Source organism: Molossus molossus, unplaced genomic scaffold (assembly GCF_014108415.1).
Source record: "Molossus molossus isolate mMolMol1 unplaced genomic scaffold, mMolMol1.p scaffold_m16_p_20, whole genome shotgun sequence".
Taxonomy (NCBI): Eukaryota; Metazoa; Chordata; class Mammalia; order Chiroptera; family Molossidae; genus Molossus; species Molossus molossus.
In genome coordinates this window covers 17,536,588-17,564,438 of record NW_023425356.1, presented here as the reverse complement: position 1 = coordinate 17,564,438, position 27,851 = coordinate 17,536,588, and the positions used below count along the sequence as shown (strand labels likewise).

At 48.0% G+C, this 27,851-nt stretch overlaps 1 protein-coding gene across 1 annotated transcript; it reads right to left on the bottom strand.

The window, feature by feature from the left end:
- Positions 1 to 406: 406 nt before the first annotated feature.
- On the bottom strand, positions 407 to 23,200 carry HMGCS2 (3-hydroxy-3-methylglutaryl-CoA synthase 2). The gene is made up of 10 exons (XM_036272974.1): positions 23,066 to 23,200; positions 17,765 to 18,219; positions 11,684 to 11,809; positions 10,952 to 11,116; positions 8,607 to 8,772; positions 6,532 to 6,702; positions 4,855 to 4,961; positions 3,410 to 3,535; positions 2,194 to 2,305; positions 407 to 636 (listed from the first exon to the last, which is right to left on the bottom strand). The coding sequence occupies exons 1-9, from the start codon at positions 23,167 to 23,169 to the stop codon at positions 2,199 to 2,201; spliced, it is 1,527 nt and encodes a 508-aa protein (XP_036128867.1). The 5' UTR covers positions 23,170 to 23,200; the 3' UTR covers positions 407 to 636; positions 2,194 to 2,198.
- Positions 23,201 to 27,851: the final 4,651 nt, after the last annotated feature.

Sequence of the window (27,851 nt, the reverse complement as noted above, 5' to 3'; positions counted from 1 at the left end):
TGTGATTTTTGTTTCTGTGCACAATTGGGGCTTGGCTGCCCCTCTTGCCTTTTACTTTGTTATTTTATTATATAAGTTTCATGTGTACAGCATTATGATTTGACATCTGTATACACTACAAAGTCATCTCTCTCCAGAGTGTAGTTATTATCCGGCACCTACAATTGACCTTTTCACCCTTTACCTCTCAACTTCTCTATCTTGTTAATGGTGTTATATTAGCTTAGTACCACGTATAACATTTAGAAATTCACAGACAAAACTAAAGATACAACAGCACAGAAATTTAACAACAACAACAATAACAACAAAGCTACTAACAAATGACAGACAAGTAATCTGGATCTTGGAGGCCACAGGTCTGCCACGTTTCTGGAGGTCAAGGCCAGGCCTTCTCTCCATCTCTTTCTCACAGAGGGCCCCTGGCCCACGGCCACAAGCCCATGACAGTGACCGCTGCAGGAAATGCATGAAGGACCCTCATGCATGAGGGTGGCGGTCTCTCTGCGGGGCCAGTGTTTACGGGCTAGTGTGTCCAAGCCAATCTATTTACCAGCGAAGAGTGGGTTTGTTTTTTACTTGATTTGTGGGCAAAGGCTCTGCTAACATCTCTTTTCCCAGGAGCCATCCATGGAGCTGTAGAATTTAAGAAGCAAGAACAGGACACTGAGTCGGGAGTCTCACCCTGGGCACCCCACCCCCACCCCCAGCACCTGCTCCCTGCCTGAGGCAGGGCTGGGCACCGGGCCCCTCCTGTCTGCGTGCTGAGGTCCCAGATACCACACTGCCTCCCTCCCCCAGCTCCCAGCCCTGCCGCCTGAGGGACCCGTGCCCAGTGCCAGCGGAGCCAAGGCTGGGAGGTCGCAGTCCCCAGGTTGGGGTCTGTCCCAGAGGGGCGCAGGCTGGGCAGAGGGCAGTGCAGAGACCCACAGAGCTCCGGAGAGCCCTGCCCTGACTCCAAGTCCTGTTTCAGCCAGAATCTCGTTGGTGTGCGGGATGGGCACGGGCAAGTCCAGCAGCCCCAGCTTTCTCTCGGGGGCACAGTGCTGCCTGAGCACCCAGGAGCTTGTCCACCCAGAGAGGGAGGGAGCCAGACACTGAAACACTCCTTTCAAAACCCCAAATTTCTCTCTTTCTCTCTCCCTCCATCCTTTCCCTGCCCCCACTCCTGATGACTAAACTAGCTTGACACATTTAACAGCCCCCCTTTGCCACGGACTTTCCCTTAAGAACCACATTTCGAACAGCAACCGAGCAGTGTTGGGGTCACCCAGGCTGCCTTCTCATCCACAGCTGCGGCCCCAGGCCAGGTCCCTGGCCCCCCCACCCAGCTCCTCAGATGCCAGCACCTGGCAGTGGGGAGGCCCCCTCACTGGTAGGTTTCTGCTTTATCTCAGTATTTCCTTTATCTGTGGACTTCTCCCTCCTGGTCTCCTGCTCCACACCCTGCCCTTGGCACCCCTTTATTCTTCCCCCTTCACCTACTAAAGGAGGGAAACAAAGAACAAAACAGAAAAATATAGAGGAAGTATTTGGGCTTGGGACTGTGTTTATCGAGATGTATGTTGTAAAAGAACTTGCTTCTCACTCTTCTTTTCCCCTTATCTTACCAACCTGGAAGATAGACTGAAGGCAGCTATCTGGGTCCATGAACTATAAGGTTCTAATTCCGAATACTTGATTTTTCTTTAAAAAGGAGCCAAAAGAAGTCTCTCATTTCTCCTCTGGCCCCAAACCTCTTGCATGAAACTCTTCTCCCCTTCAGATCTGTTTTCTTTAGGAATCTGTCCCTTCCACGCTGGTGTGTACCTGTTCTGAAGCTATTGGTTTTCATCACCGATCTCCCCCTTTGGAGTACTGGGCTCCACAGGTTCAAGGTCACAGCCTGCTTCCCTTAAGGTGCTAATCTTGTTCTGTTGGGCTTCCAGGGGAGCTGCCTGTCATGAGCAGATCAGATAAACAAGCTGCCTCTGTTTTTCACCTGCAAGATTTAAGGACATGCCCCTCTCCTCTGCTTTTGGCTTTCCAGGGCAAAGGGCCCTAGGTGTTATTCTTGGTCTTCATGGTACAAACTCCCCACCTCTGATCATTTTGGGAGCGACAGACCCTCTCAGGCCTAGTTACACGATCAGAGCTGCTTCCGTTCCCCAGAGGAAAACCTTTACGCCACCAACCCCGCGAAGTGTCACTCACCACCTTCAGACCGGACACCGGGCATACTTTCGGCGGTGCAGCTCGTCCACTCTCTCCAGGTACCAGGTGCCGGGGAAAAGGCTGCTTGTATCACCAGGGGGTGAGAAATTCACTGTGGAGCGAAAACAGGCAATGCTGAAAAAGAGCTACATGCGGTTGGAGAGGAGAAAATAGTGATAGGGACTCCGCTAGCTCCATGGTGACACTTTCCTGCTGTGTTGCAAGGGGCTGTGAGGTCACCTGGACACCCAACGGGGCACTGGGCCAGCAGAAAAACAAGAGAAAATCTGGTCCATAAGGATCTAGTCCAGAAGGCTCTGCTTTAGAGTTTTTATCATAGAAGTATGACATTTCCTGCAGTAAACAGGCCCTCCCAACACTGAGATCTTCCTTGTGTCCTTTTGTCGATGGTACTCAGCTCGAGGAGTAACTCAGCGTCCTGTTCCCTAACAGACACTCCTCCTGGGTCCTAAGTTCTCGGACTGATTTATGGTATTTCAGTGTCCTGTCTGTTAATGTTCATCTCAGGGGTCCTACTTTATTTCCATAATTTTTCTTCTTTGCTCTAACATGTCCCCTCTTCCAGATAAGATCAATGACTACCGCACATCTAGGTTTTCTGGGACGTTCCCAGTTCTGTAAGTTCTGTCGCTTTCAGACCGCAGTGCAAACATAAGTCTCAAGGCTTGCTTGAGAAAACAGTCACCGTGGTTTTAAAATCACCACGCGTCTCTCCAATCATACTTTTAGTTTTAATTTGTTTGGCGATCCTGCAAAATTGGCAGGATTTTAGAAATGAGACAACTGTGAAAAGTTCAATGATTTTCCCAAAGAGAAGGCGCTAGCGCGTGTCACGGGTCAGTTAGATTTAGATGTCTGGCTCCAAAGTCGGCTCCTTCGACCGCTGTGTGGATGGTGTTTCAAAGATCGTGCCTCTGGCTTCGTGGGCTACACTGGCCAGCGCCCTGTTTTGGGCGGGGAGCTGCAATCTATACCGAGAAGCCACGGGCTGCCGGCTACCTCACCCCAAATCTGTCTTTTGCTTCCCCACCCAGTTCTTGCCCCGTGGCCCCTCACAGATCCCCTCCCAGTCATGCCTTTGAGACATCTTCACCGGGGCCCACTATGTTCTGGACCTTGATGAATCCCTGGTTCTCAGCTACTGGCCCAGGATCTGAGCACAGTGGCGTCTCCTGCTCTCTCCCTGCCTTCCTACCCTTGTGGTAGAAGTGTTCCCTCTGTTCCATGATCTCCGTGAACTCCTCCGCAGAGATGCGCCGCCGGGCGGCGAGGCGTGTGGGCAGGTCTGCCATGCTGGACACCAGCTGCTCCAGGGGGGAGCCTGCGAAGCAACGCGAGATGCTTACCCTGCTTGTCACTGTCACTGCTGCCCACCACCAGCCCAGGCAGCCGGCTTCGTGGGGGCTCGGACTGGGGTGCTCCAGTGTGGCTTAGAGTACGAGGACGAGATCGAGGCCAGCAAACAAGGTGCTGGCAAAGCACAGGGGCAGACACACTCATCCGGCCCAGGGGCATCGCTCTCTGTCTCTATTTTATTTAATCCTCACCCGAGGATATTTTTTCATTTTAATTCAGAGAGAGTAGGAGGGAGGGAGGGAGAGAGAGAGAAACATTCATGTGAGAGAGACACATCGACTGGTTGCCTCCCGCATGACCCCGACCAGGGCCGGGGACAAACCACAACCAAGGTACGTGCCCTTGACTGGAATCGAACCCGGGACTCATTGGTCTGTGAGCTGACGCTCTAATTGCTGAGCCAAACCAGCCAAGGCTCTCTCTTTTTTAAAAATATTTTCATTGATTTTTTTTTTTTTTTAGAGAGAAAGGAAGGGAAAGAGAGGTAGAAATATTGATGTGGGAGAGAAACATCGATTGGCTGCCTCCTGCATGCCCCCGACTGGGGATGGAGCCCACAACCCGGGCATGTGCCCTGACTGGGAGTCGAACCGGGACCTCTCAGTCCGTGGGACAATGCTCAGTCCACTGAGCCACACCGGCCGGGCCAGGTACACCTCACATAGTGCTCAGCGCTTTTATTACTTTCATCACATAATAATCAGCAACTGCCCTGGCCAGTTTGGCTCAGCGGTTAGAGCATTGGCCTGAGGATCCAAGGGCTGCGGGTTTGATTTCCTGTCAAGGGCATGTGCCTGGGTTGAGGTTCCATCCCCAGCCCTGTCTGGGTCATGCAGGAGGCAACCGATAGATGTGTCTCTCTTGCATGGATGTTTCTCCCTCTCTCCCTCCTTCTCTCCTTCTCTCCCTTCCACTCTAAAAATTAATGGAAAAATATCCTTGGGTGAGGATTAACCACCACCACCACCAACAACAACAACAACTAATAATAATAATAATCAACAATTCTTTACTGGATATCTCAAATCCACCAGCTTCTCTTTGGTCAGCTACGCGAAGCCACCATCACTCGGCCTGGACTGCTTGCTGGAACACCTTGTGGTCCCCACACCCACCGCAGTTCCAGGGAAGAGCTTCAAATACCCAAGTGAGACATGCTCACTCCACTGCGTGAATCCTTCGGGGATTTAATTGTTCCTAATCACATGATTCTGCCAAGGTGGGATCCTCGGTGGTGGTACAGATGAATCTTCCCGGACTTGCCTGATGGAAAGGCGGGCTCACCTGGAGACGCGTCCTGGGATGCGCGAAATGAAAAAAAACTTGCTGCCAAGCCAGAGCCGTAGGAATAGGCGCCGATCCTGGAGCCGGCCAGGTCCTGGGCAGAGTGCCTGCCGGGAAGAAACCAAGTCCCAGAAAACACATCAGCATTGCATTCTGCGCTTCTAACAAGCAACTAACCTATCGGCCCAATACACTTCACCTCTTCCAGCTGGACAGGGTTCCCAGCACTCCCACCAGAGGGACTTTTGGACACTGGGGTAGGTCCGAAGGGGAAAAAGGTGCCAAGAAGGAAACAACTAAAATTCAAGATGCAGAAGGCACAGGAAGCATAACAGAATTTTGGGGTGTACAAGGAGCGTCTCCCCACCCATGAAGACGAGGAGAGTTCTGTGAACTCTGAAGGCATCTCTGAGTGGAGGTCAGACCACTGGACTCATTGCAGGCTTCCAGCACTTGTAACTCTTCTACGGCCCCTCGTTAGTAATCATCAAGTTTATACTATATTCTATGCATTAACTACAGTACAAGTGTTTCCTTCTACATTCCATAAAATAGTGTCGATAGAAATAACAATAGACATTTGAGCATCTGCTGAGCATTACAGCTGTTTTTTTTTTTTTTTTATCCTCACCGGAGGACATTTTTCCATTTTTTGTTCAGATAGAGTAGGAGGGAGAGAGAGGAAGAGAGAGAGAGAGAAACATTGACGTGAAAGGGACACATCGAGTGGCTGCCTCCTGCACGACCCAACCAGGGCTGGGGACAAACTGCAACCGAGGTACATGCCCTTAGCGGGAACTGAACCCCGGTCTCTCTCTGGACTGCAGGCCAACGCTCTAACCACTGACCCAAACCGGCCAGGGTGAGCATTACAGTCCTAAGTGCTTTTGACATGTAACACTCATTCAGACCCTGGGGGTGCCTGTTGTTGCATATATTTTATAGACAGGAAAAGTGAGGCACATAGAGGTCAAGGATTTTCCCAAGGTCAAAGTTAGTAAGTAGTAAAGAGATCTGAACCTAGGTGTGGGCTCTAAAACTAGACTCTGTTAACCATTATGTTTTACAAAGTATAGAGATTTTAAATGGATGAGATAAAACTATGCACAAAAGTGCCTCTATTTCCTTGCTGCGTCAAGTAGATCTTGCATATCCCCTGACATGATACATAAACTTCACCTTGGAGACGACTGTTTAATACTGATAGTGAACCTCCTATACCTTTGTTATTGTTTTCATCCTCACCTGAGGATATTTTTCTATTTATCTTCAGACAGAGTGGGAGGGAGGGGGGGAGAGAGAGAGAGATAGAGAGAGAGAGAGAGAGAGAGAGAGAGAGAGAGAGACATCGACATGAGAGGGACACATCAACAGGTTGCCTCCCGCATTACCCTAACCATGGCCAGGGACGAACCGAAACCAAAGTAAGTGCCCTTGATGGGGATCGAACCCTCAACTCATTGGTCCGAGGGCCGATGCCCTAACTGCTGCGCCAACCAGCCAGGGCCCTATGCATACCTTTAAAACACGTTTCTTTCGCCTCCCTTTCTCCTTTCCTACCTGCCTTCCTTTCTTCTTTCTTCCTTTTTAAAATAATAAATAACCAGAAGAGGACACCGACTCGGTGGACCCTCAGACCACGGGTGGGAGGTGGGAAGCGGGGTGGACAGTACTCACTGGGACAGAAGTGAGGCCAGGCACCCGTAGAGGGACGAGGTGTACATGTTCCCGTTGTGCGTGGACAGGTAAAGAGAGGCCTTGCTCTTCTTGTTGAACGCGTCCAGAGAGGCCTTCATGAGGGCCTTCTCCACGTCCTTGTTCGTGTAGGTGTCTTCCAGCTTCAGGCCCCTGTGAGGTGGCAGAGGGCGGGGCTGGTGAAAGGCCCGGGGGAGGGGGGGGCGGGGCGTGAGGGGGAAGGGGCGCTTCTGGAGGGAAGAGTTTTGGGCACACGGTTTTCTTACAGAACATTTAGAAACACAGGAAAGCGCAGAGATGGAAATGTCACTAATACCCCTGCCATTGGGAGAGAGCGCGCAGGTCATAACTCGTGTGGAATCCATCCCGACTTCATACAGGGTATTGGGCAATGAAGTCATGCTTACATTCTGTTTGCATGCTTCCTTAACTATTTTTCTCTCTGACATTAAATCACCTTCTATAACATTATTTTTAAAGGCTGCAAGAATGGGCCATGATAGCATTGACCCTACTTTGGCCCATCTCCCCATTCCTGTCCTCACTAGTTAAAATACTACAAAATAATCTACATGTTCTTTTTTATTTTTGTTTTTATTTTTATTTTCTCTATTGCTTTTAGAGAGAGAGGAAGAGAGAGATAGAAACATCGATCAGAGAGGACATTGATTGGCTGCCTCCTGCGTGCCCCCCACTGGGGATTGGGCCCACAACCTGGGCATGTGCCCTGACTGGGAATTGAACCAGCGACCTCTTGATGCATGGGTCACCGCTCAACCACTGAGCTACACTGGCCGGGCTCTACATGTTCTTTTAAACATGAAAATCCTGAGCCAAAAGGCATTCACATCATTAGGCCCTTTGCTTCATGTTTTGCTGTTGCTCCCCCAAAACCCTGTGTCAATGTACGTTCCCACTGTCGCTCATTCTCCCATAACCTCGTCAGTTCTGGGCACTCAAACTTTTAAAAGTCTGGGTAGAGAACATGATCATTGTCTAACTTTGTTACTAATGAGCACACACAGTTCTTCCTTGAGGAAGTGTCTTATCCATATCCTTTGCTCTGTTTTCTACTCCAGTGCTTATCTTATCATTGACATGATTTGACTATATTAAAGATACTAGGCTGGCCTGTGGCCACCTCAGTCAGAGGGACACAGAAGGGTGGCTGCACCCTGTTGGCCCTGCGCACATTCTTGGCCCTGTTGCCTCTGCCTATTTCAATAAAGAACTGTTCAAAAAAAAAAAAAAAAGATAATTATGTTATTGTCTTTGGCCTATGTTAGGATTTTTTGTGTGTGTTATGGAGCAGGTCTCGTGAGCTGTGTTTGTGCTAATTTCGGAGTGTTAGTCAGGGGCTGGTGTTTGAGTTAGTAGCAGTGGTTCGTACTGGGGCAGATATTGGCGGCATATTACAGAACTTGATATGGATAGTTACCAAGAAGAAAGGGAACATTCTCTTCCTAGTGGGAATTCTCTGCATTGAAGATTCTGTTTTCTAAGTATCTTGGAGCAAGGCATCAATAAATGGCCTTCTTCCTGCTTCACTGACCTCCACGAGGGTGAGCCGGACAATCTCGATTTCATAGATGGGGACATGGAGGCGACAAGCCAGTGGCGAGAGGGAGTGAGACCGGACACTCGCCGAGCGGCGGTCCTGTCCTGAGTTTATGTCCTTCTAGGTGTTTCTGTCCACAGACTGCCAGAGCCTCTAGGCAGAGAGCAGGCGACGCTGGCTTCGGTGTCCCTGCAGCTAGTACGACGCCTGGCACACAGCTCACTTCATCGAATGTTTACTGACTGAGTGATGTAGCCACAGGCTCGCCCCTTTCTCTGCTCTGAAGCGTCTCACAGTCCCTCGGCCCGGAGGTGCTGGCAGACGCCCTGTGCTCCCCACTACCGGGCGGAGGAGCCAGGTGACAGCCACCCAAGAACCCTGTGAGGCTGGGTGTCACTCCTGCTGTGTTGGAGGGGAGTCCTCGCCCCCACAGGAGTGGCTGGGGTCCAGACTCCAGGCTCGGCCCTCGCGAGCCGCCAGGCTCCCCCACAGGACTCACTTGAGGGCCTCCAGCCCCTTGTAGCGGCTGCTCTGGGCGTCACTGCTGGCGGACAGGAAGTCATGGAACATCAGGCGAGCCAGGGATTTCTGGGCCATCCTGCAGAACGGCGTGTGGAAGACCATGAACTGTAAGTCATCGAGAGTGAAAGTGCGGTCGACGCCAGCTGGAGGAGCAAGTGTGAAAGCAGGAAGATGGATGGCGGACCAGCCCTCAGACCTCCGCCCTCGCCTCCGCCTGAGCGAGGGTCGCGGCCCGCCAGCAACACTCACGGGCTTGCTCACCACCTTCCGCATCTCCCTGCGCACCCTCCTTACAAAGGAGGAAGGGAAAGACGACATGTTCTTCCTGTCCACTATGGCCAACCTCTGCGGAAGAATTCTTCCACCCTTGCCGGGGTGGCTCAGTGGTTAGAGTGTCAGCCCAAGGACCAAAGGGTCACAGGTTCGATTCCTGGTCAAGGGCACGTACCTTGATTGCAGGTTCCATCCCAGGCCTGGTCAGTCAGGGTCGTGGGAGGCAACCAGTCGATGTCTCTCTCTCACATCGATGTTTCTCTCTCTCTCTCCCTCCCTCCCTGTCACTCTATCTAAAAAGAAAAATCAATGGAAAAATATCCTTGGGTGAGGATTTTTATTTTTTATTTATTTATTTATTTTTAATCCTCACCCGAGGACATTTTCCCATTTTTTTGTTCAGGTAGAGTGGGAAGGAGAGAGGGGAACAGAGAGAGAGAGAGAGAGAGAGAGAGAGAGAGAAACATCGATGTGAAAGGAACACATCGAGTGGCCGCCACCCGCACGACCGACCAGGGCCGGGGACAAACTGCAACCGAGGTACATGCCCTTAGCGGGAACCGAACCCGGGTCTCTCAGGACCGCAGGCCGACGCTCTAACCGCTGAGCCAAACCAGCCAGGGCTCCCTGTCACTCTATCTAAAAAGAAAAATCAATGGAAAAATATCGTTGGGTGAGGATTTTTAAAAATCCGCGTGAGAATATGGAATAAAATGGAATGCCATAAGAACTTCGAGGCGGTGGCAGCAATTAGCCAACAGCAGTTTCACGGTGGGTGGGCAGAGGACCAGGCGACCCTCACCACGGGGGCAGGTGGTAGCTGGCATTTCACCCGTGGCTCCTGACGCCAACCCCAGGACCCACGCTCTTGTGCTTCAGCACCTGCCTCTTCCCGCACGGAGGCCTGCCTTCTGCTGGTGCCCTTCTGGGCATGGCTGAGCAGGTAAGGGCCGCCTTTATTTTGTAAATGTAGGTTTGTCTTTATTTCCAAAATAAAATTTGTTTCTTTTCTGATTATAAAAGCAGTGCATATATTTTAGAGGACAATTTGGAAACGGAAGGTAAAAATAAAATCAACTTGTGACCACCATCCAGAGGAAAATCACTAATAACAGTATACTGAAAATACAGGTAAGATTTTTCAACATCAACCAGACTTTCAAAGGTGGCAAACTACAGCCAAGCATCAAATCACTCCTGGCTTCAGCAGACACAAACCCCAGGCCTAGTAGGGTGTGGTTACTCTGACTCACTACAGCACCTCCCCAGGTGGCTGACACCCACTGGTTCCACACAGGTGGCTTTGGCCTAGATTGTTTACTTTATTTAGCTCAAGTTAGAGGCACATTTTTTAAAATCCGCACCCCAGGATATTTTCCCACTTATCTTCAGATAGAGTGGGAGGGAGAGAGAGAGAGAGAGAAACATTGATGTGAGAGAGATACATCAACTGGTTGCCACCCATATGACCTGGACCAAGGCCAGGGACTAACTGAAACTGAGGTATATAGCTAGAATTGAGCCCGTGACTCTTTGGTCCTCGGCCCATGCTCAAACGCTGAGCTAAACCAGCCAGCACATAGAGGTAATTTTATTTATTTATTTATTTTTTTAAATCCTCATCCAAGGACATTTTTGCATTTATCTTCAGATAGAGAGGGAGGGACGGAGAGAGAGAGAAACATCGATGTGAGAGAGACACATCGAGTGGTTGCCACCCACATGACCCCAACCAGGGCCGGGGACAAACTGCAACGGAGGTACATGCCCTTAGCGGGAACTGAACCCAGGACTCTCCGGTCCTTGGGCCAACACTCCAACCACTGAGCCGAACTGGCCAGGGCTAGAGGTAATTTTATACTTGAGTTTGAATGACTACCAAATGGACTTGAACATCGACCTAAGGAAGGGTGTAAGAAGAAGGGGACATGAAACAATTCTCTTGAGATCATTTTCAGAGGACAGAAGAGACCTTGTCTTAAGCTCTTAGGACAAACTCTTGGCCCCATGTACACTGAACCTCCGCTTTCTGTCCTCTGAGCCCCATACCTTGTTTCCACTGGTTCTGAATTTTCTGACGGTATACTTTGTAACATTGGTCCAAGGCCCGTATGTAGCACTGGATGGAGAACTGCCCATCCACCATTGGGTACTCCGTAGACCCATCTGGTTTGTAGAAATCATATACGTTCTCCATGTGGGTTCCCCGAAGCCCTGGCAAGACACACATTGGGGTTCAGAGACTACCCAGCGCAGCCCATGGCGAGCAGAGAGGACGGGAAAATCATTATAGCCTCTTGGTTTTCATCCGTCTCAGGCCCAAGCCCGAGCCCACTCCGCATCCCTCACATGTTCAAAGGCAGTGAAATAGATGGTTGCTCTTACATAAATGAGACCCATTTCTTTCTCCTTCCACACCTATATGGGTTTAACAAAATCTGTAATCGATGCCAAATCTCAAAAGAAAGATTTTTTTATTTTATACCCACTTATCATCTTTCATCTTCAATTGTCAGTTTAGCTCAAAGATTCTTGTTAAAGCATCAGCACCATTTATTCCACGCATCATTATCCCAACGAGCAATGGTGCAGAGGAGGAAACCCCCCTGATCCCTCTCTTCCCTTTCTGCTCCCCAGTCCCACCGATAGACAGCAAGTGCTATTCTCACATCTATCCTTCGGCCCTGCAGAGTGGGTATGCCAGTCTGGGATCAGGAGCTGTGCATTTGGCCATGCCGTGTACAATCTCTTGGTACCACGCATCCACAGGTTACTACAAACCTCTCTCAAGGGCCAGAGGGGCCTGGGGCCCAATCAGCATTGCCACGGCTCCAGCCCCTCCTGAGGGGCGAAGAGTACTATTGGAATACACCGCGATGTCTCCGCAGACCACCACTGCATAGCGACCTGGAATGAGAGACAAGAAATAATTATCATCACTACCAGCTCTCTAGTAGACAGTGCCTCCTGTGTGCCAGGCACAATTTCAGGTATTAAAGGTAGACTGGCAAACAAAACCAAAAATCCCTAGTCCATGGAGCTTATGTTCTAGCAAAATTCATTGTGACACAATTGAAATGCAAAGTCAATAGTCAATGCTCTGGCCAGTGTGGTTCAGTTGGCTGGGTGTCATCCTGTGCACCTAAAGGTTGCCCATTCAATTCCCAGTCGGAATCCTGGGTTGTGGGCTCGATCCCCAGTGGGGGGCATGCAGGAGGCAGCCAATTGACGTTTTGCTCTCACATCAATGTTTCTCTCTCTCTCCCCCTCTCTGTTGCTCTCTCTCTAAAAATCAATAAAAATATGTAAAGAAATGCAAAGTCAAAACTCAATGTCCTATTACTCTACCTAAAATATGCTTATTTATTCAGAATCCTGTTTCTAAATTCAATGAAAAATGTATTAATTGGCACTTTTGGGGGTACTTTAGGTACACTCTGGCTGAAATTCCTTCCCATAGAAAGCTAAAGGGTAGGAATGGAAACTAACATTTGAGAAACTAGCTAGACATTAGTTATCCTCAAACAATTCTGAAAACCAGCCAATGAGGCAGATAACATCTACATTTACAGGGGGAGTCACCACCTTCCAGGGAGATTCAGTAACCTGTTACGGTCTCACATCTAGTGAATACGGAACTTGATATTCAAACCCAGTTCTGACTGGATCCTAAACCATGTCTTTGAACAACCTGATAGTATTTTTTTTTTTATCCTCACCTGAGAACATTTTTTCCATATTTTGTTCAGATAGAGTGGGAGGGAGAGAGAGAGAGAAACATCAACGTGAAAGGGACACATCGAGGTGTTGCCACCCGCATGACCCAACCAGGGCCAGGGACAAACTGCAACCCAGGTACGTGCCTTAGCGGGAACCAAACCTGGGTCTCTCTGGACCGCAGGCCAATGCTCTAACCGCTGAGCCAAACTGGCCAGGACCCTGATAGCATTTTTATTGTGAAAGGTTTATGTTGAGTAATGACATTTACTATAGATGATTTATAGTTACTACCTCTATAACAGTCAGAATATTATTCAATAAATAAGTGTTGTCTTCACTATTATTTGTTCCACTTTCATCTGATAATACTGCCCCCTGTCATCCCTTGTAGAAAACAAACAAAGAAGCAAATCAAAAACACACCAAACTTGAGCTTCCGGGAGAGACATGGCAGTAATTGGAGGGTCTGCTAAGTTGAAGCCCCTGGGATTTCGCCCAGTGCTGTTTTGGGAGCCATGTTTGTATGTAACTTAATCCTCATGATGACCCTATATATTATATACAGTTATCACCCTTTTTAAAAAAAATATATGTTTTTATGGATATTTTAGAGAGAGAGGAAGGGAGAGAGAGACAGAAACGTTGATTGGCTGCCTCCTGCACACCGCCCCCCGCCCCGGGGATCCAACCCGCAACCCGGGCTTGAGCCCTGATTGGAAATTGAAGCGGGACCTCTCAGTCCATGGGAGGATGCTGAGTACACTGGCCGGGCCAGTTATCTCCTTTCTATAGACGAAGAGATTGAGGCCTGAAGAACTCCAGTCACTCGTCCAGAGCCACACAGCTAATAGATGGCACAAAACGGATTCAGTGAGGATTCCAACCCACATTCAGTGAAATCTAAGGGCCTTCTCTTAAGAATTATAACAATTCCAACTCCAATCCCAACAAAAAAATATTTTCCCCATACACACACACACACACACACACACACACACACTTCTGTATCTTTGTCTGAGTCTGTATATATATATCTATATGTATGTATATATGTATTTAGAAGCCATTAAGGAAACAACTCAATAAATTTGACTACTTAAAAATGAAAACCTTCTACCAGAAACAAGCTCAAGCCTGGCTGGTGTGGTTCAGTGGTTGAGCGTCGACCCACGCACCAAGAGATCGCTGGTTTGATTCTTGGTCAGGGCACATGCCCGGGTTGTGGGCCTGATCCCCAGTGGGGTGCATGCAGGAGGCGGCCAATCGATGTTCCCTCTCATCAATATTTCTATCTCTCTTCCTTCTCCCTTCCTCTCTCTCTAAAATCAATAAAGAAAAGTCATTCAAAAATAAAGACTTTAGCCCTGGCTGTTTTGGCTCAGCGGTTAGAGCATTGGCCTATGGACTGGGGAGTCCCGGGTTTGGTTCCCGCTAAGGGCACGTACCTCGGTTGCAATTCATCCCCGGCCTTAGTTGGGGTTGTGAGGGTGGCAACCAGTTGATGTGCCTCTCTCACATTGATGTTTCTCTCTCTTCCTCTCTCTCCCCCTCCTGCTCTATCTGAAGATAAATGCAAAAATGTCCTTGGGTGAAGATTAAAAAGAAAAGAAACAAACTCAAAAGACAAACTGGGGAAGTATTTACAATACTTATAACCCACAAAAAGCTATTTTTCTTCTTTTATAAAAGTCTCATAGAAAAGACAAAGAATGTAAGAGAGAAATGGCCAACAAATATTGTAAAAATATTGAAGCGCTCTTATAATGGAAAAAAAAGGGCAAATCAATGACACTATTATTTTACTTATAAAATTGACAGAGATCAGGTTTGCTAATAGTGTTGTAGAAAGATACTTTAGCCCTGGCCCGTTTTGCTCAGCAGTTAGAGCGTTGGCCCACGGACTGGAGAGTTCCGGGTTTGGTTCCCATTAAGGGCATGTACCTCGGTTGCAGTTTGTCCCTGGCCCTTGTTGGGGCTGTGTGGGTGGCGACCACTCGGTGTGTCTCTCTCACATCGATGTTTCTCTCTCTCTTTGTTCCCCCCTCTTCCTCCCACTCTATCTGAAGATAAATGCAAAAAGTCCTCCAGTGAGAATAAAAACGAAAAGAAAAAAAAAAAGGTACTTTAGTGCAACATTTTGAAGAGCAATTGGGCACATTGTATCAAACTCTTAAACCAACAACACATCCTGCAATTTCACTTCCAGAAATCTAGTCTTACAACCCTTTATCACAAGCAGGCAAAGCTGGTACAATGTCCACTAAAACATTATTTATAACTGCAAAAAGCAATAATCTAAAACAATATGGGGCTAATTAAGTAAAGTTTGGCATATTAATGAATAGACTATTGTTATTGTGTAGCTTTTAAAAGAAGAAAGTAGACCTTAAGTATATTGATATAGAATGACCTCTGGGACATCATAGAGATGAGAAATAATATGTATAATGTTAAAAATGAAAACTGAATAGATATGTGTATACTTGCAGGTACATAGAAGGAATATGGAAGAATCTGTAGACACTGCAAGTGTTAAAATCTACAAAGTGGTCATAAGGTGTCAAAAGGAAACCTTTTCTTCACTTTACACCCTTTTGTGCATGTGTAATGTGTGTGTGTGTTGTTTAAAGTATAAATTTCAATTACTTTTGTAAAAAAAAAAAAGACGAGAAAATATGAGGTCATCTGAGCCACTACCACCCACATCCTGTGGTTTCTCAGGAGTAATTCTGAACTTCTTGGTGAGTCCCTGAACCGCCTCCTCCCATCCAAGGGCCCCAGGTGGATGGTTGGCCAGGTCAGAAGCAGAGGTCTATCTCACCCACGCTGGCCTTGTCTGGTCTTGGCAGTAGCCATTAGGCTCAAGTTTAAATATGCCTTTTATTTTTATACAAAGTAACAATCCATATCTCAATAGTTTGTTTTTAATTTTCCCCATCAAGATGTCACATTAAAGCAGGGCTCAGTTGAAGCCCTCTTTTGTGGAATGCCCAGACACTCAGCAGAAGCTACTGACTCGAAATGACATGCTTAAAGCTGATGATGCTCCCAAATCTAGGCTCTGATTTTTGCTTAAAGGCTGGTAAGTGTCCCTTGCCTTTTATTCGTACTCTCCAACTAAATACTTGACTGGACATATTGGTGGTAAACACAGCAGGGGTTGCTGGAGATGTAATAAAATAAGGGCCAAGCAGGAGAAGCATTGTAAGGACGGTAAGGACAGATTTGATGACGTAGAGACTGGAACGTCCCAAATCAATGGAACTGCTGATGGCGTGGCTACGCAGAGCTGCGGGAAAGCACTGAATGGGTGTTTGGAATTCCACTGCTTTGCTGTGTGAACAGAGACAAACCGTTAAACTCTTCTTGGCCTCTTTTTAAAATAAAGAATATTGGGTTGGATAATCTCTAAGGTCCCTGGCAACATTAAGACTTCATAATTAATTTTATTTATTTATTTATTTATTTATTTATTTATTTATTTATTTATTTTATTTTTTATTTTTCATCCTCACCTGAGGATATTTTTCCATTTTTTGTACAGATAGAGTGGGAGGGAGAGAGAGGAAGGGAGAGAGAGAGAGAAACATCGACGTGAAGGGACACATCGAGTGGCTGCCACCCGCACGACCAACCAGGGCTGGGGACAAACTGCAACCAAGGTACGTGCCCTTAGCGGGAACCGAACCCGGGTCTCTCCGGACCGCAGGCCGACGCTCTAACCGCTGAGCAAAACTGGCCAGGGCCATAATTAATTTTATAATTAATGTTCATTATGGTTTCTAAGGTTTTAATTCTAGTTTCCAATTTAGTATATATCGAGTGCTTTGACTGCCCAGGTACTGTTCTTTCACACCTCCGTGGATAGCTGACTCAATTCTTTTTTTGTTTTTTTTTACCCTCACCCCGAGGACATTTTTCCATTTTTTGTTCAGATAGAGTGGGAAGGAGAGAGAGAGAGAGAGAGAGAGAGAGAGAGAGAGAGAGAGATGAATGTGAAAGGGACACATCGAGTGGTCACCATTTACATGACCCAACTAGGGCCGGGGACAAACTGCAACCGAGGTACATGCCCTTAGTGGGAACCGAACTCGGGTCTCTCTGGACCGCAGGCAGATGCTCCAACCACTGAGCCAAACCGGCCAGGGCTTCTTACTCAATTCTTTTACCAGCCCTGCAAAGCAGGTAAGCAAATAAGAACAATGAGGCTTGCCCTGGCCAATTTGGCTCAGCAGTCAGAGCATCAGCCCAAGGACTGAAGGATCATGCGTTTGATTCCCAGTCAAGGGCACGTACTTGGGTTGCAGGTTCCATCCCGTCCTGATTGGGGTCATGCGGGAGGCCACCAATCACATCAATATTCCCCCACCCCCTCTATCTAAAAATCAATGGAAGAATATCAGTGGGTGAGGATTAACAAAAAAAGAAAGAACTATGAGGCTGAAAGTCCATCAAACTTGTCAACAACATTGTGACAGAGCTAGGTTTCTAATTCTCAACTTGTACTGTTTCCTTTGGACCTTTTCATGCTATCACAACAGGGATTCTTTCTTGCAGTTGAGGGAAGACATAAGTAAGATACAGAGTCATGTCAATATGCAAAAGCAATGTCTAGGAACAACGCAAGGGAGAAAGAGTAGAAATAAATACTCATGTAACAGTCTATCCTGTGATTCTTCGGGCCTATTTTTACCGGGGCTTTTCCCCTTCACACTTAACTTTTTAAAATCTTTCAACATCACCAATCTCTTGCTCTCAGATACTTAGGAGAAACTGTAGAGGAACAGGTATGGTAAAATGGGAACGCTATTGGATCTGGCTCGGCCTATTGCCCTTGCCATCCACGGTACGTAAGATATCAGATCTTCCATTTTCTCAGCTACAAATCAGGGATCACACCTACTTCCTAGGATGTGGTGAGCATAAATGAATGGCTCTGGGAACACACTACCTCATTAACTGTACAGAGGTGTACAAGTCGAAGCGGCTGTTGTCGTGCCGGTTGTTGGATGCTAGCAGTAGCTGTGTGAGTAAGTTGTCCCCCCTTCCTGGATGAAGCTGCCTGGGGAACAGGGAAGCAAACTGAATGTTCGGTCTCCAGCCCCAGCCCCTTTCTTACGAAAGACCTCTGGCAGCACCTACCATCCCAGGAGCTGGACTCCATCCAGTTGGCAGCGTTGAAGAGGGAGGCAGTGCCACCGTAGCAGGCATTGGTGGTGTCGATGCCCTCAATGTCAGTGTTGCCTGAGTCCTGGAAGAGCTCCATGAGCACTGTTTTGACAGCCTTGGACTTGTCGATGATGGTCTCGGTGCCCACCTCCAGCCGGCCCACAGCGTCCCACGGGATCTTCGTGCGTTCCATCAGCCGCTGCAGCACCGTCAGGCACAGGGAGTTGATGTCCTCCTTGACGGAGCAGAAGCCCATGTGGGTTTGGCCCAAGCCCACTGTGAACCTCCCTGCTTGCACGTTGTAATACTTCTCCAGGTCTGCTTGGTCCACATACTGGGCTGGGAAATACACCTCCAGGGCAAGGATGCCCACGTCCTTTGGCCAAGTATCCCTTTTGGCCAAGGGGACAGCAGGGATGGTAGAAAACCTGCTGTGGAAATAGTAATCAAGATCCCACGAATGGTCTCTAGCCAGTTTCCTCAAGAAACAACACAGCGATCATTTCATTCATTTATAAAATATATTTTGAAGCTATGCTATCAGAAGAATACAAATTTAGGATTATTATATATTTCTTTTGAATTGACTCTTTTATTTCTTATTACATGTTCTTCTTTATCTGTGTGATCTTGCCGTAATGTCTACTTTTCCTGATGTTAATGAAGCTGCCTTAGTTTTTTTTTTTTATTATTGTTTGCCTGGTATATCTTTTTCTGTCCTTTTATACTTTTAACCTCGTAGGGTCTTTATATTTCATATGCATCTATTCTAAACAGCATATAGTTGGGTCTTTTAAAAATTTTAACAAAGTCTTACAATATTGGTGCTTTAACTGGGGTAATTAATTCAATTACATTAATTGTAATTATTGACATAGTTGGGATTAAGTCTACCATGTCACCATTTGTTTCTATTTGCCTCATATATTTATTTATTTATATTTTTTCTATATTCTTTTGGATTAAGCAAGTATTTACTATTCCATTTTATCTCTTTTTCTTCCAGTAATGATCTTAGTGATTGCAATATAATATATGGCTTATAGTATAACTTAAATGAATACAACTTTCTGAACAATGTGACACCCTATTTGAACTTCGTTTGTCCTCTCTAGCCCTTTGATCTGTTATTGTCATGTAGTTTACTGCTACAGATGTTATAACCCCATAGGGCATACTTCAAAAAAATGCATTTATTTTTATTTTATTTTATTTTATTTTTTTCTTAAATCCTCACCTGAGGACATTTTTGCATGTATCTTCAGAAAGAGCGGGAAGGAGAGAGGGGGAAGAGAGAGAATCATCAATGTGAGAGAGACACATTGAGTGGTTGCCACCCACACGACCCCAATGAGGACCAGGGACAAACTGCAATGAAAGTATGTGTCCTTAACAGGAAATGAACCCGGGACTCTCTGGTCTGCCAGCCGACACTCTAACTGCTGAGCAAAACTGGCCAGGGCAATTCATTCATTCGTTTTTATTTTTTATTTTTTTATCTTTATCCAAGGACATTTTTCCATTTTTTGTTCAGATAGAGTGGGAGGGAGAGAGAGAGAAACATCGACATGAAAGGGACACATCGAGTGGCTGCCTCCCACATGACCCAACCAGGGCCGGGGACAAACCACAACCCAGCTACGAGCCCCCAGCAGGAACCGAACCCGGGTCTCTCTGGACCGCAGGCCAACGCTCTAACTGCTGAGCCAAACCGGCCAGGGCCAATTCATTCATTTTTAAAGTGCCCTTCTTATTAGTCTCCCTTATCCTCTTTTTAAAAAAATTTTATTTATTGATTGATTTTTAGAGAGAGAGGAAGGGAGAGGGAGAGAGATAGAAACATCAATGAGAGAGAACATTGATTGGCTGCCTCCTGCATGCCCCCCACTGGGGGTCGGGCCCACAACCTGGGCATGTGTCCTGACAGGGAGTAGAACTGGCGACCTCTTGGTGGGTGGGTCAATGCTCAACCACTGAGCCATACTGGCCGGGCTCTTTCTTTTTTTCTACACAAGAACATTACTACTGTTTTTCTACTTTTTTTTCTTTTTTTTTTTTATCCTCACCCGAGGACATTTTTTCACCTTTTGTTCAGATAGAGTGGGAGGGAGAGAGAGGAAGAGAGAGAGAGAGAAACATCGACGTGAAAGGGACACATCTAGTTGCCACCCACACAACCCAACCAGGGCCGGGGACAAACTGCAACCGAGGTACATGCCCTTAACAGGAACCGAACCTGGGTCTCTCCGGACTGCAGGCTGACGCTCTAACCACTGAGAAACCCGGCCAGGGCATGTTTTTCTACTTTTAAGGAAGTTTTCTGCTTGATTTCATCCTCTCTGCTTTTCTTGATTAGGTCTCTTGATTTTTATTGAACACACTCAACACAGTGCTGGGTTCCAGGTGCACAGCAGCGAATCAGACATTCTCTGCATTCACCAAGAGGGCCCAGTTTAATGGGAGAAGCAGATATTGTTCCAAACACGGAGTGGAACAAGCAAAGGCTGTGAGAGGGCAGAGGGCAGAGGGCAGAGGGCACTTCTAATGGCAGGAGAGGGAAAATGGGGAAAAGGTCAGTAAAAGAAGAAAGACGATCTGTTTCCTTTCTGGACCCTCCCACCTCTCCTCCACCCTGCCTCCTAATGTCCCTGCTCAAAATGTGGAGTTTCCCTTCCACGTACAAGAACAGGGCTCACCAAGCCCACCTCCTACCTGTTCCCCCACGGAAGTACCTGAGGTCTGGTTACTCTAGTGCCAGCCTTCACTTTACAGATGGTGAAATCAAGGCACACACTGGTGAAGGGATGGGCTCAGAGCAACTTCACAGTTTATCTTGTGTTGGAGATCTTCTGTTCTTCCACTGTCCTGTGTGTGTCACACGCGTGAGTCACCAAGTCCCTTTGACTTGTGTCTGACTACAGGCTTTCTGACCGTGGAAGCGGGACAGGGTGGTCCCACACAGTTATACATCTAGCTGCATGCCACAGGCACTGTGGCCGATTCAGTGTGTCTGTCAGTCATCCTGAGGAGTCTGGGCTTCTGGTAACCCCACTGCTCCATCAGGAGGGTGACTTTGGGGGACTACTGAGGGGCAAAGGGGACCCCATGATCACACAGAGTGGGGCAAAGGGATAAACGTTCACCCATATCTGACAAGAGGGTTTGGAGTTTAGTTATCCTCCCTACGCATTTGGTGCTCCCACGCCCAATACCTGGAGTTTGTATCCCTATATTCGCGGAGGAGTCCCCTAGTGCCCGGAGCTGGTGGCCAGCCGCTGGGCCCGTGCCTGGCTGGCTCTTCCTCAGCCTCATCCTCACGCTGCCTCTCTGAGCTCCTCCCTCCCTCTCTTCCCAGTGAGAAATCTAAGGCTGAGCGCTCAGAGAGTCAGTCGCTTGGTAACTTTGTAACTGTCTGGGCAGGTGGCTGTTTCTGGAAATGGATTCTGGAGCCTTGAAGAAAAGTTAACATGTAGAAAGTTTCCGGAAACATCAGAACACTGGAGTTAAAAGTATCCTTCTTCACATCTTGTTCTCTATGGAATTCTCTGATTCTTCTCTATGGAATAATCGTTCTATTTACTTTAAAACTGGTTTTGTTCTGGCGTCACTTCGTTCAAGAGCACACACAAGCTTTTATGTCTTTACTCCATCTCCTCTCCTTCCCTTGTGCTCCAGGTTCGCTATCAGATGCCAGGCACTGAGCTGGGGAGGGGCTGTGGGAAGGGAGCGAGCAGAGAAGAGCAGAGGTCAGGGGTCTGGGGCTCCTTGGCACGGGGAGGAATGTGATTAGCCCTTACACCCATAACCCAACCGCCAGTCAGACGTGATAGAGGCCACGAGAGGTTACGGCAAGTCCCACACGGGTTCAAAGGAGGTGGGTTCCCTGTGGATGGCAGACCTCAGGAGGGACTTCATGGAAGATGCTACATTTGAGATCGATCTTGATGGATGAGTGTGGCTTTTGCTGATGAAGAATTGGAGGGACCTTGGAGAGACAGTGGCCACAGGGGGTGACTAAACAGGTAAGGATGCCTGGAGTGGAGCGTGAAGGGGGGGGGGCGACATATAAGAAGAGTAGGTGTAGAGGGCACAGGCACACGCCGAGACGGAGAAGTCTGCAGGTGGCTTTAGAGCCCATGCTCTAAAGTCGGATTAGAGGGGATCCACAAGTAGAGGACAAGAGACCCATAACGAAGATTCTCAATACCTGTTCAGGCCCCGGAAAATGGGATTCACTGTGGGTACACCAGCAAGGAAGCGTGGATCATGATTCCAAGATCTTGAACCAAGAACGTCAGGAGGAGGGGCAGGTTGGCAAGGACGGAGGTTTGTTTCTTGGTGGCCGGCCAAATGTTGCGTATTGAAACAAGCAAACCCACGTCAGTCCCTTCCTCACAGATTCAAAAACAGGTGAAACTCTGCTCTGGGACATGTGATCTGTACACAGGGGGTGGGGGAGATTGTGGACAACGGTGGAGAGTTCTAGAGAGAACAGGAAGGCCAAGGAGTATCACCTGCCCCACACAGCCACACTCCCCGGTTCCTGGGTACCAGGCCAGAGGAACGACTAGCTCAGGGTCAAGATTTGACGTGTTCATGGAATGCAGGGTAGAAGTGCCAGCAGAGAAGGGGCCAGCCCTAGAGGGCAGCCGATGACTTCGGGTCCTGGGGACTAGCTGTGCACGTGGGCAGACCAGGCAGGTGTTTACAAAGAAAAGGAGAGCATCATAGGTGCTTCGCACAAGCAGAATGCACACACACCCGCACACACATCCACTCACACATGTCTTTACATCTCATTTTTCCCTTTCATAAAATCAGAAGGCAGAGAAAGACACTTGTCATCCTTAGTCCTTTCGAAATGTGGCTGCAGTGACTTGAAGCAGCTGGTTTTACTAACTGCTGTTGGCAGAGGCTGTGGACAAAGGTGGGGCCGGTGGAGGAAGCTGACTGCAGGCCCTGGTACTGAGAGTTCTGCTCTTTGTGCAGCCGGGGGATGAAGGATGTCCTCACTTACAAATAGCAGGTGTCGGAGCTTTGGGGGTCCTGGAACTCTGTAGCTGGGAGGGACTGTCTGTTTAGAGATGAGGTAACTCAGTACCCCTCCGCCCAGAGGTTAACTTGCTTCTCTAAGGCTGAGCACAAGCTTTACCAACTTCTGACTTGGATTCTAGCAAGTTTTTCCTGGTGGCAGACCCTCTGCCTGTCTTCTGCCGGTTCCATGGCACTTCTCTAAGAGTTACCCGCACAAGCCCTGGGAACAACATGACTCACCTTTGGTGGGCTTCGGGGAGAAGGCGAGCAGGCGTGACCAGCAATTCCTGCGTCGCTCTCCTCACCTGCAAGACCCGCTTCGCGGGAGTCAGCAGCCGCTGCATTTTCAGAGGAGCGAGCAGAAAGCCAGCTTATAGACAGTCCTTGGGAGCTGCTCCAGCGGTGCCCCGTCCGGCTTTATACAGCCCTGAGACTCCTGCCCCCGGAGATCACGCCCCTGCTTATCGAGGCTCAGTTGGCTTCTTAAACTGGGCCAAAGGTCTCACTCAGAACATGGGCAAGTCAAAGGAAAACACCTCTCCGACATGTAGGTAGTCCCTGCTCCTGAGCATGTGCAGGAATGCGTGGCTGATTCCTGCTTTCTCACGCTCCTGTGGCAGCCTGCTGTGTGCCCAGCACCTCGGGAGGCTCTGCAAGGTGACTCCACCTGGCCTGTCTCGGACCCTAGCTCCTCCTCTCAGTTACTCTCACTCGGTGGTCCAGCCTGCTCTCTGTGCAGTGAGCTGTTATTGTTTTAATGTCTTATGCATAATAAGGTAACTCCTTCAAAACCAAAAGGAATGAATCTTTTAATAGTAGCCCTTTAAGTTGGGAGTCGGTGTTGGCACATAGGCTGGTATCGGAAGGGTATGGAGCCTGCAGGATTTCTCTTTTTAGTTTTCATCCTCACCCGAGGATATGATTTTATTGATTTTAGAGGGAGAGGGAGAGAGAAACATTGATGTGAGAGAGAAACATCGATCGGTTGCCTCTCACTTGCACCCTGAATGGGGATCGAACCTGGAAACGTAGGTATGTGAGGGTTCTGCTGTGGGAGGGGAAGGGCCAGAGCCGCTGGGGATTTCGTTCCTGGTTAACCAATCTCTTACTTGGCAAGTCTTGCCTTTGTGATTGTTTAGGGCAACATTTAGGCCAACAGTTTTGTCAGGGAGGACCTGAGGCTTTAGGTAATGTGAATAGATTTTTATCTAATTAGGGGAAAGGGGAAAGAGGATGGAGCCTGACGGAAATTCTCAGAAGAAAAACATCTGGAGCACTTGGCGTTTTGCTGTTTCTCCAGTTTCACCATTCCAGGTGTGACCTTGTTTTGAGGACACCGTCCAGGGAACACAGCTGCAGTCTCACAGAGAGAAGGTTCACTTTTCACACGGGGGAGACACAGTGTAGTGACAGTACGACTCTCGGTAAGCAAACCCTGGCATCGTCTGTCAGCCCTTCCCTAGCATTTATCATCAGTTTTCACCTCCACAGACATTTAAATGGTTTGGAAAAAATTACATGCTTACAGTCATTTTATGTCAATAACAAATACTATGCCACAAAGTAACCAATTTACATAAGCGATCTCCTTGGCTTTTCTTTGAGGTCTCAGACTTTTTTTTTTTTTAACTTTATTTATTTATTTATTTATTTATTTATTTATTTATTATCCTCATTCGAGGACATTTTTCCATTTTTCGTTCAGATAGAGTGGGAGGGGGGGAGAGAGAGAAACATCAATGTGAAAGGGACACATTGAGTGGTTGCCACCTGCACAACCCAACCAGGGCCAGGGACAAACTGCAACCGAGGTACATGCCCTTAGCGGGAACTGAACCCGGGTCTCTCTGGACTGCAGGCCAACGCTCTAACCACTGAGCAAATCCGGCCAGGGCCAGACTTTTGTTGATAGATAATTGGCATATTTAATATTTGCATAGCATTGATCAAGTCAAACTTTTGTCTGCTTAGCAATATGGCTGTTGAATGCTTCTTCCCAAATCAACCCAGAATGCACTAGAAAAATAAGTAAAGCATGAATTGAAAGAACAACTAAAAAAAAAAAAGCTGTGAGAGCCCTGGCCCATTTGGCTCAGCCATTAGAGCATCAGCCTTCGGACCAAAGAGTCTCGGGTTCGACTCCAGTCGAGGGCATGTAGGTCAGGTGTGGTTTGTCCCCGGCCCTGGTCAGGGTTGTGCAGGAGGCAACCATTCAATGTGTCCCTCTCATGTTGATGTTTCTCTCTCTCTCCCCCCCCCCCCCCCCCCCAGTTGAAGATAAATAGAGAAATATCCTCCGGTGAAGAATAAAAAAAAAAAAAAAGCTGTGAGAAATCCCTGAGGAGTCTGAAGGATGCCCTAGATGGGAATGGAGGCAGAGGCAGGGATAAGGTTGGAAAGGGGGTTGGAGCCTGGGGTGGGGGATGGAGGGGGCAGTAGAAGGAGGGACATGGTAAAAGCCCTGCCCTGGTGCCCAGTTCATGCACAGCCTGCAGATCGGCCAACCACACTCAGAGGATCTCTATAACAATCCTCCATTCTCAACCCCCCAAACTGATGGCCCAGCAACATATTCCTGATGCCATGGTTTCCTAGCAGTTTAAATGTGAAACCTTGGTCAGGGTGTCTCCTGGTGACATGGCAGCAAACGGGGTGATCAATACAGGGCTTGTTCCCAACCCTCACCTGAAGTCTACACACACCAGGGCCAGGCCTTCAGTGTTTGCCCAACCCAGCACCAGAGGACAAGAACGCGCACCAGAGGGGAAGAACGCGCACCAGAGAGCAAGAATGCGCACTGGAGGACAAGAACGCACACCAGAGGGCAAGAACGCGCACCAGAGGACAAGAACGCGCACCAGAGGGCAAGAACACGCACCCGAGGGCAGGAACGCGCACCCGAGGGCAAGAACACGCACCAGAGGGCAAGAACGCGCACCAGAGGGCAAGAACGCGCACCAGAGGACAAGAACGCGCACCAGAGGGCAAGAACACGCACCAGAGGGCAAGAACGCGCACCCGAGGACAAGAACGCGCACCCGAGGGCAAGAACGCGCACCCGAGGGCAAGAACGCGCACCCGAGGGCAAGAACGCGCACCCGAGGGCAGGAACGCGCACCCGAGGGCAGGAACGCGCACCCGAGGGCAAGAACGCGCACCCGAGGGCAGGAACGCGCACCCGAGGGCAGGAACGCGCACCCGAGGGCAGGAACGCGCACCCGAGGGCAAGAACGCGCACCAGAGGGCAAGAACGCGCACCCGAGGGCAGGAACGCGCACCCGAGGGCAAGAACGCGCACCAGAGAGCAAGAACGCGCACCCGAGGGCAAGAACGCGCACCAGAGAGCAAGAACGCGCACCCGAGGGCAAGAACGCGCACCCGAGAGCAAGAATGCGCACAACGCAATAAGGATACTTTGACGACCATAAATGAAAGACAGCACACTGAATGACACATACCACCTGAAACAGAATTTCTGAAAACAGACCGAGAATTTAAAGTAATCATCCTTTGTGCCTAAGAAAGGAAAGGAAGATTTCATACTTGAAGGCACTAATAAGAATCTGTAGGGGAGGAAAATGATTTTCCCTTTACTCTCTAGGTTCTTGGCTGAGACCTCCCTATAATAAAAGACAGATTAACAGGAGAAAAACAAACAAGTTGAATAACATGTCTAACTCCTGTTTATATGAGAGAGACCCAGGAAAACTGAGTAAAACTCTCTAACATGGCCAAAGCCATTATCTTAAATACCATCTTCAGTTAAAGACAAAAGAAAGGTCTTTTTGTAGAAAAAAAAAACATTGAACAAAATTCAACTCCTATCTTTACTGTAAAGTCAGCAAACTAGGACTAGAAAAGAACTTGTGCCCTGGCCAGTGTGGCTCAGTGGGTTGGCACCAAAACATTTCCAGTTCAATTCCTGGTCAGGGCACAAGTCCGGGTTGCGGGCTCATCCCAGGTGAGGGGTAGTGGAGGCAGCTGGTCGATGTTTCGCTCACATTGATGTTTGTCTCTTCTCTCTCCCCCTCCTTCCTCCTCTCTCTCTAAAAGTCAATGAAAAATATTTTTTTAAAAAGAAAAGAACTTTAAAAACTTGTTAAATGTTACATTTAAAAATATACATATACCACCCTGGCCCGTTTTGGTCAGCAGATAGAGCGTTGGCCTGTGGTCCAGAGAGACCCGGGTTCGGCTCCCACTAAGGGCATGTACCTCAGTTGGTTTGTCCCTGGCCCTGGTTGGGTCATGTGGGTGGCAGCCACTCGATGTGTTCCTTTCACATCGATGTTTCTCTCTCTCTCTCCCTCCCACTCTATCTGAACAAAAAATGGAAAAAATGTCCTCGGGTGAGGATAAAATAAATAAATAAATAAATAAATAAATAAATAAATAAATATATATATTTAAATGAGAAACGTTAATTTAATATCAGAAATAAGACGAGGATGACCACTACTGTTTATCACACTGTGCTAGAGAGTCTGGTTAATGCTATTAAAAAAGAGAAATGATAGTTGAATGGATTGAAGAGAATATATACAATATTATAATTTGCAGATGATATATTTAGTTTCCTAGGAAACTCAATGAAAATTAATAAAATATATGAATGAAAGAAAGGATTCAATAAAATTGTCAGAGACGTCAATTAAAAAAATTAGCAGTGTTCCCTACATTAGTATTAACGAACTCAGAACTATGAAAAAAGTGAATCCAATTAACAATAGCAACAAAAACTATATCATATCTAGAGATTAATGTAACCAAGACTATGTAATACCTCTATGGAGAAACTTTTTTTTTCCCCATATTTTTGTTCAGATAGAGTGGGAGGGGGAGAGAGAGAGAGAAACATCGACGTGAAAAGGACACATCGAGTGGTTGCCACCCGCACGACCCAACCAGGGCGAGGGACAAACTGCAACCCAAGCACGTGCCCTTAGCGGGAACCGAACCCGGGTCTCTCTGGACCGCAGGCCGATGCTCTAACCGCTGAGCCAAACCGGCCAGGGCTGGAGAAACT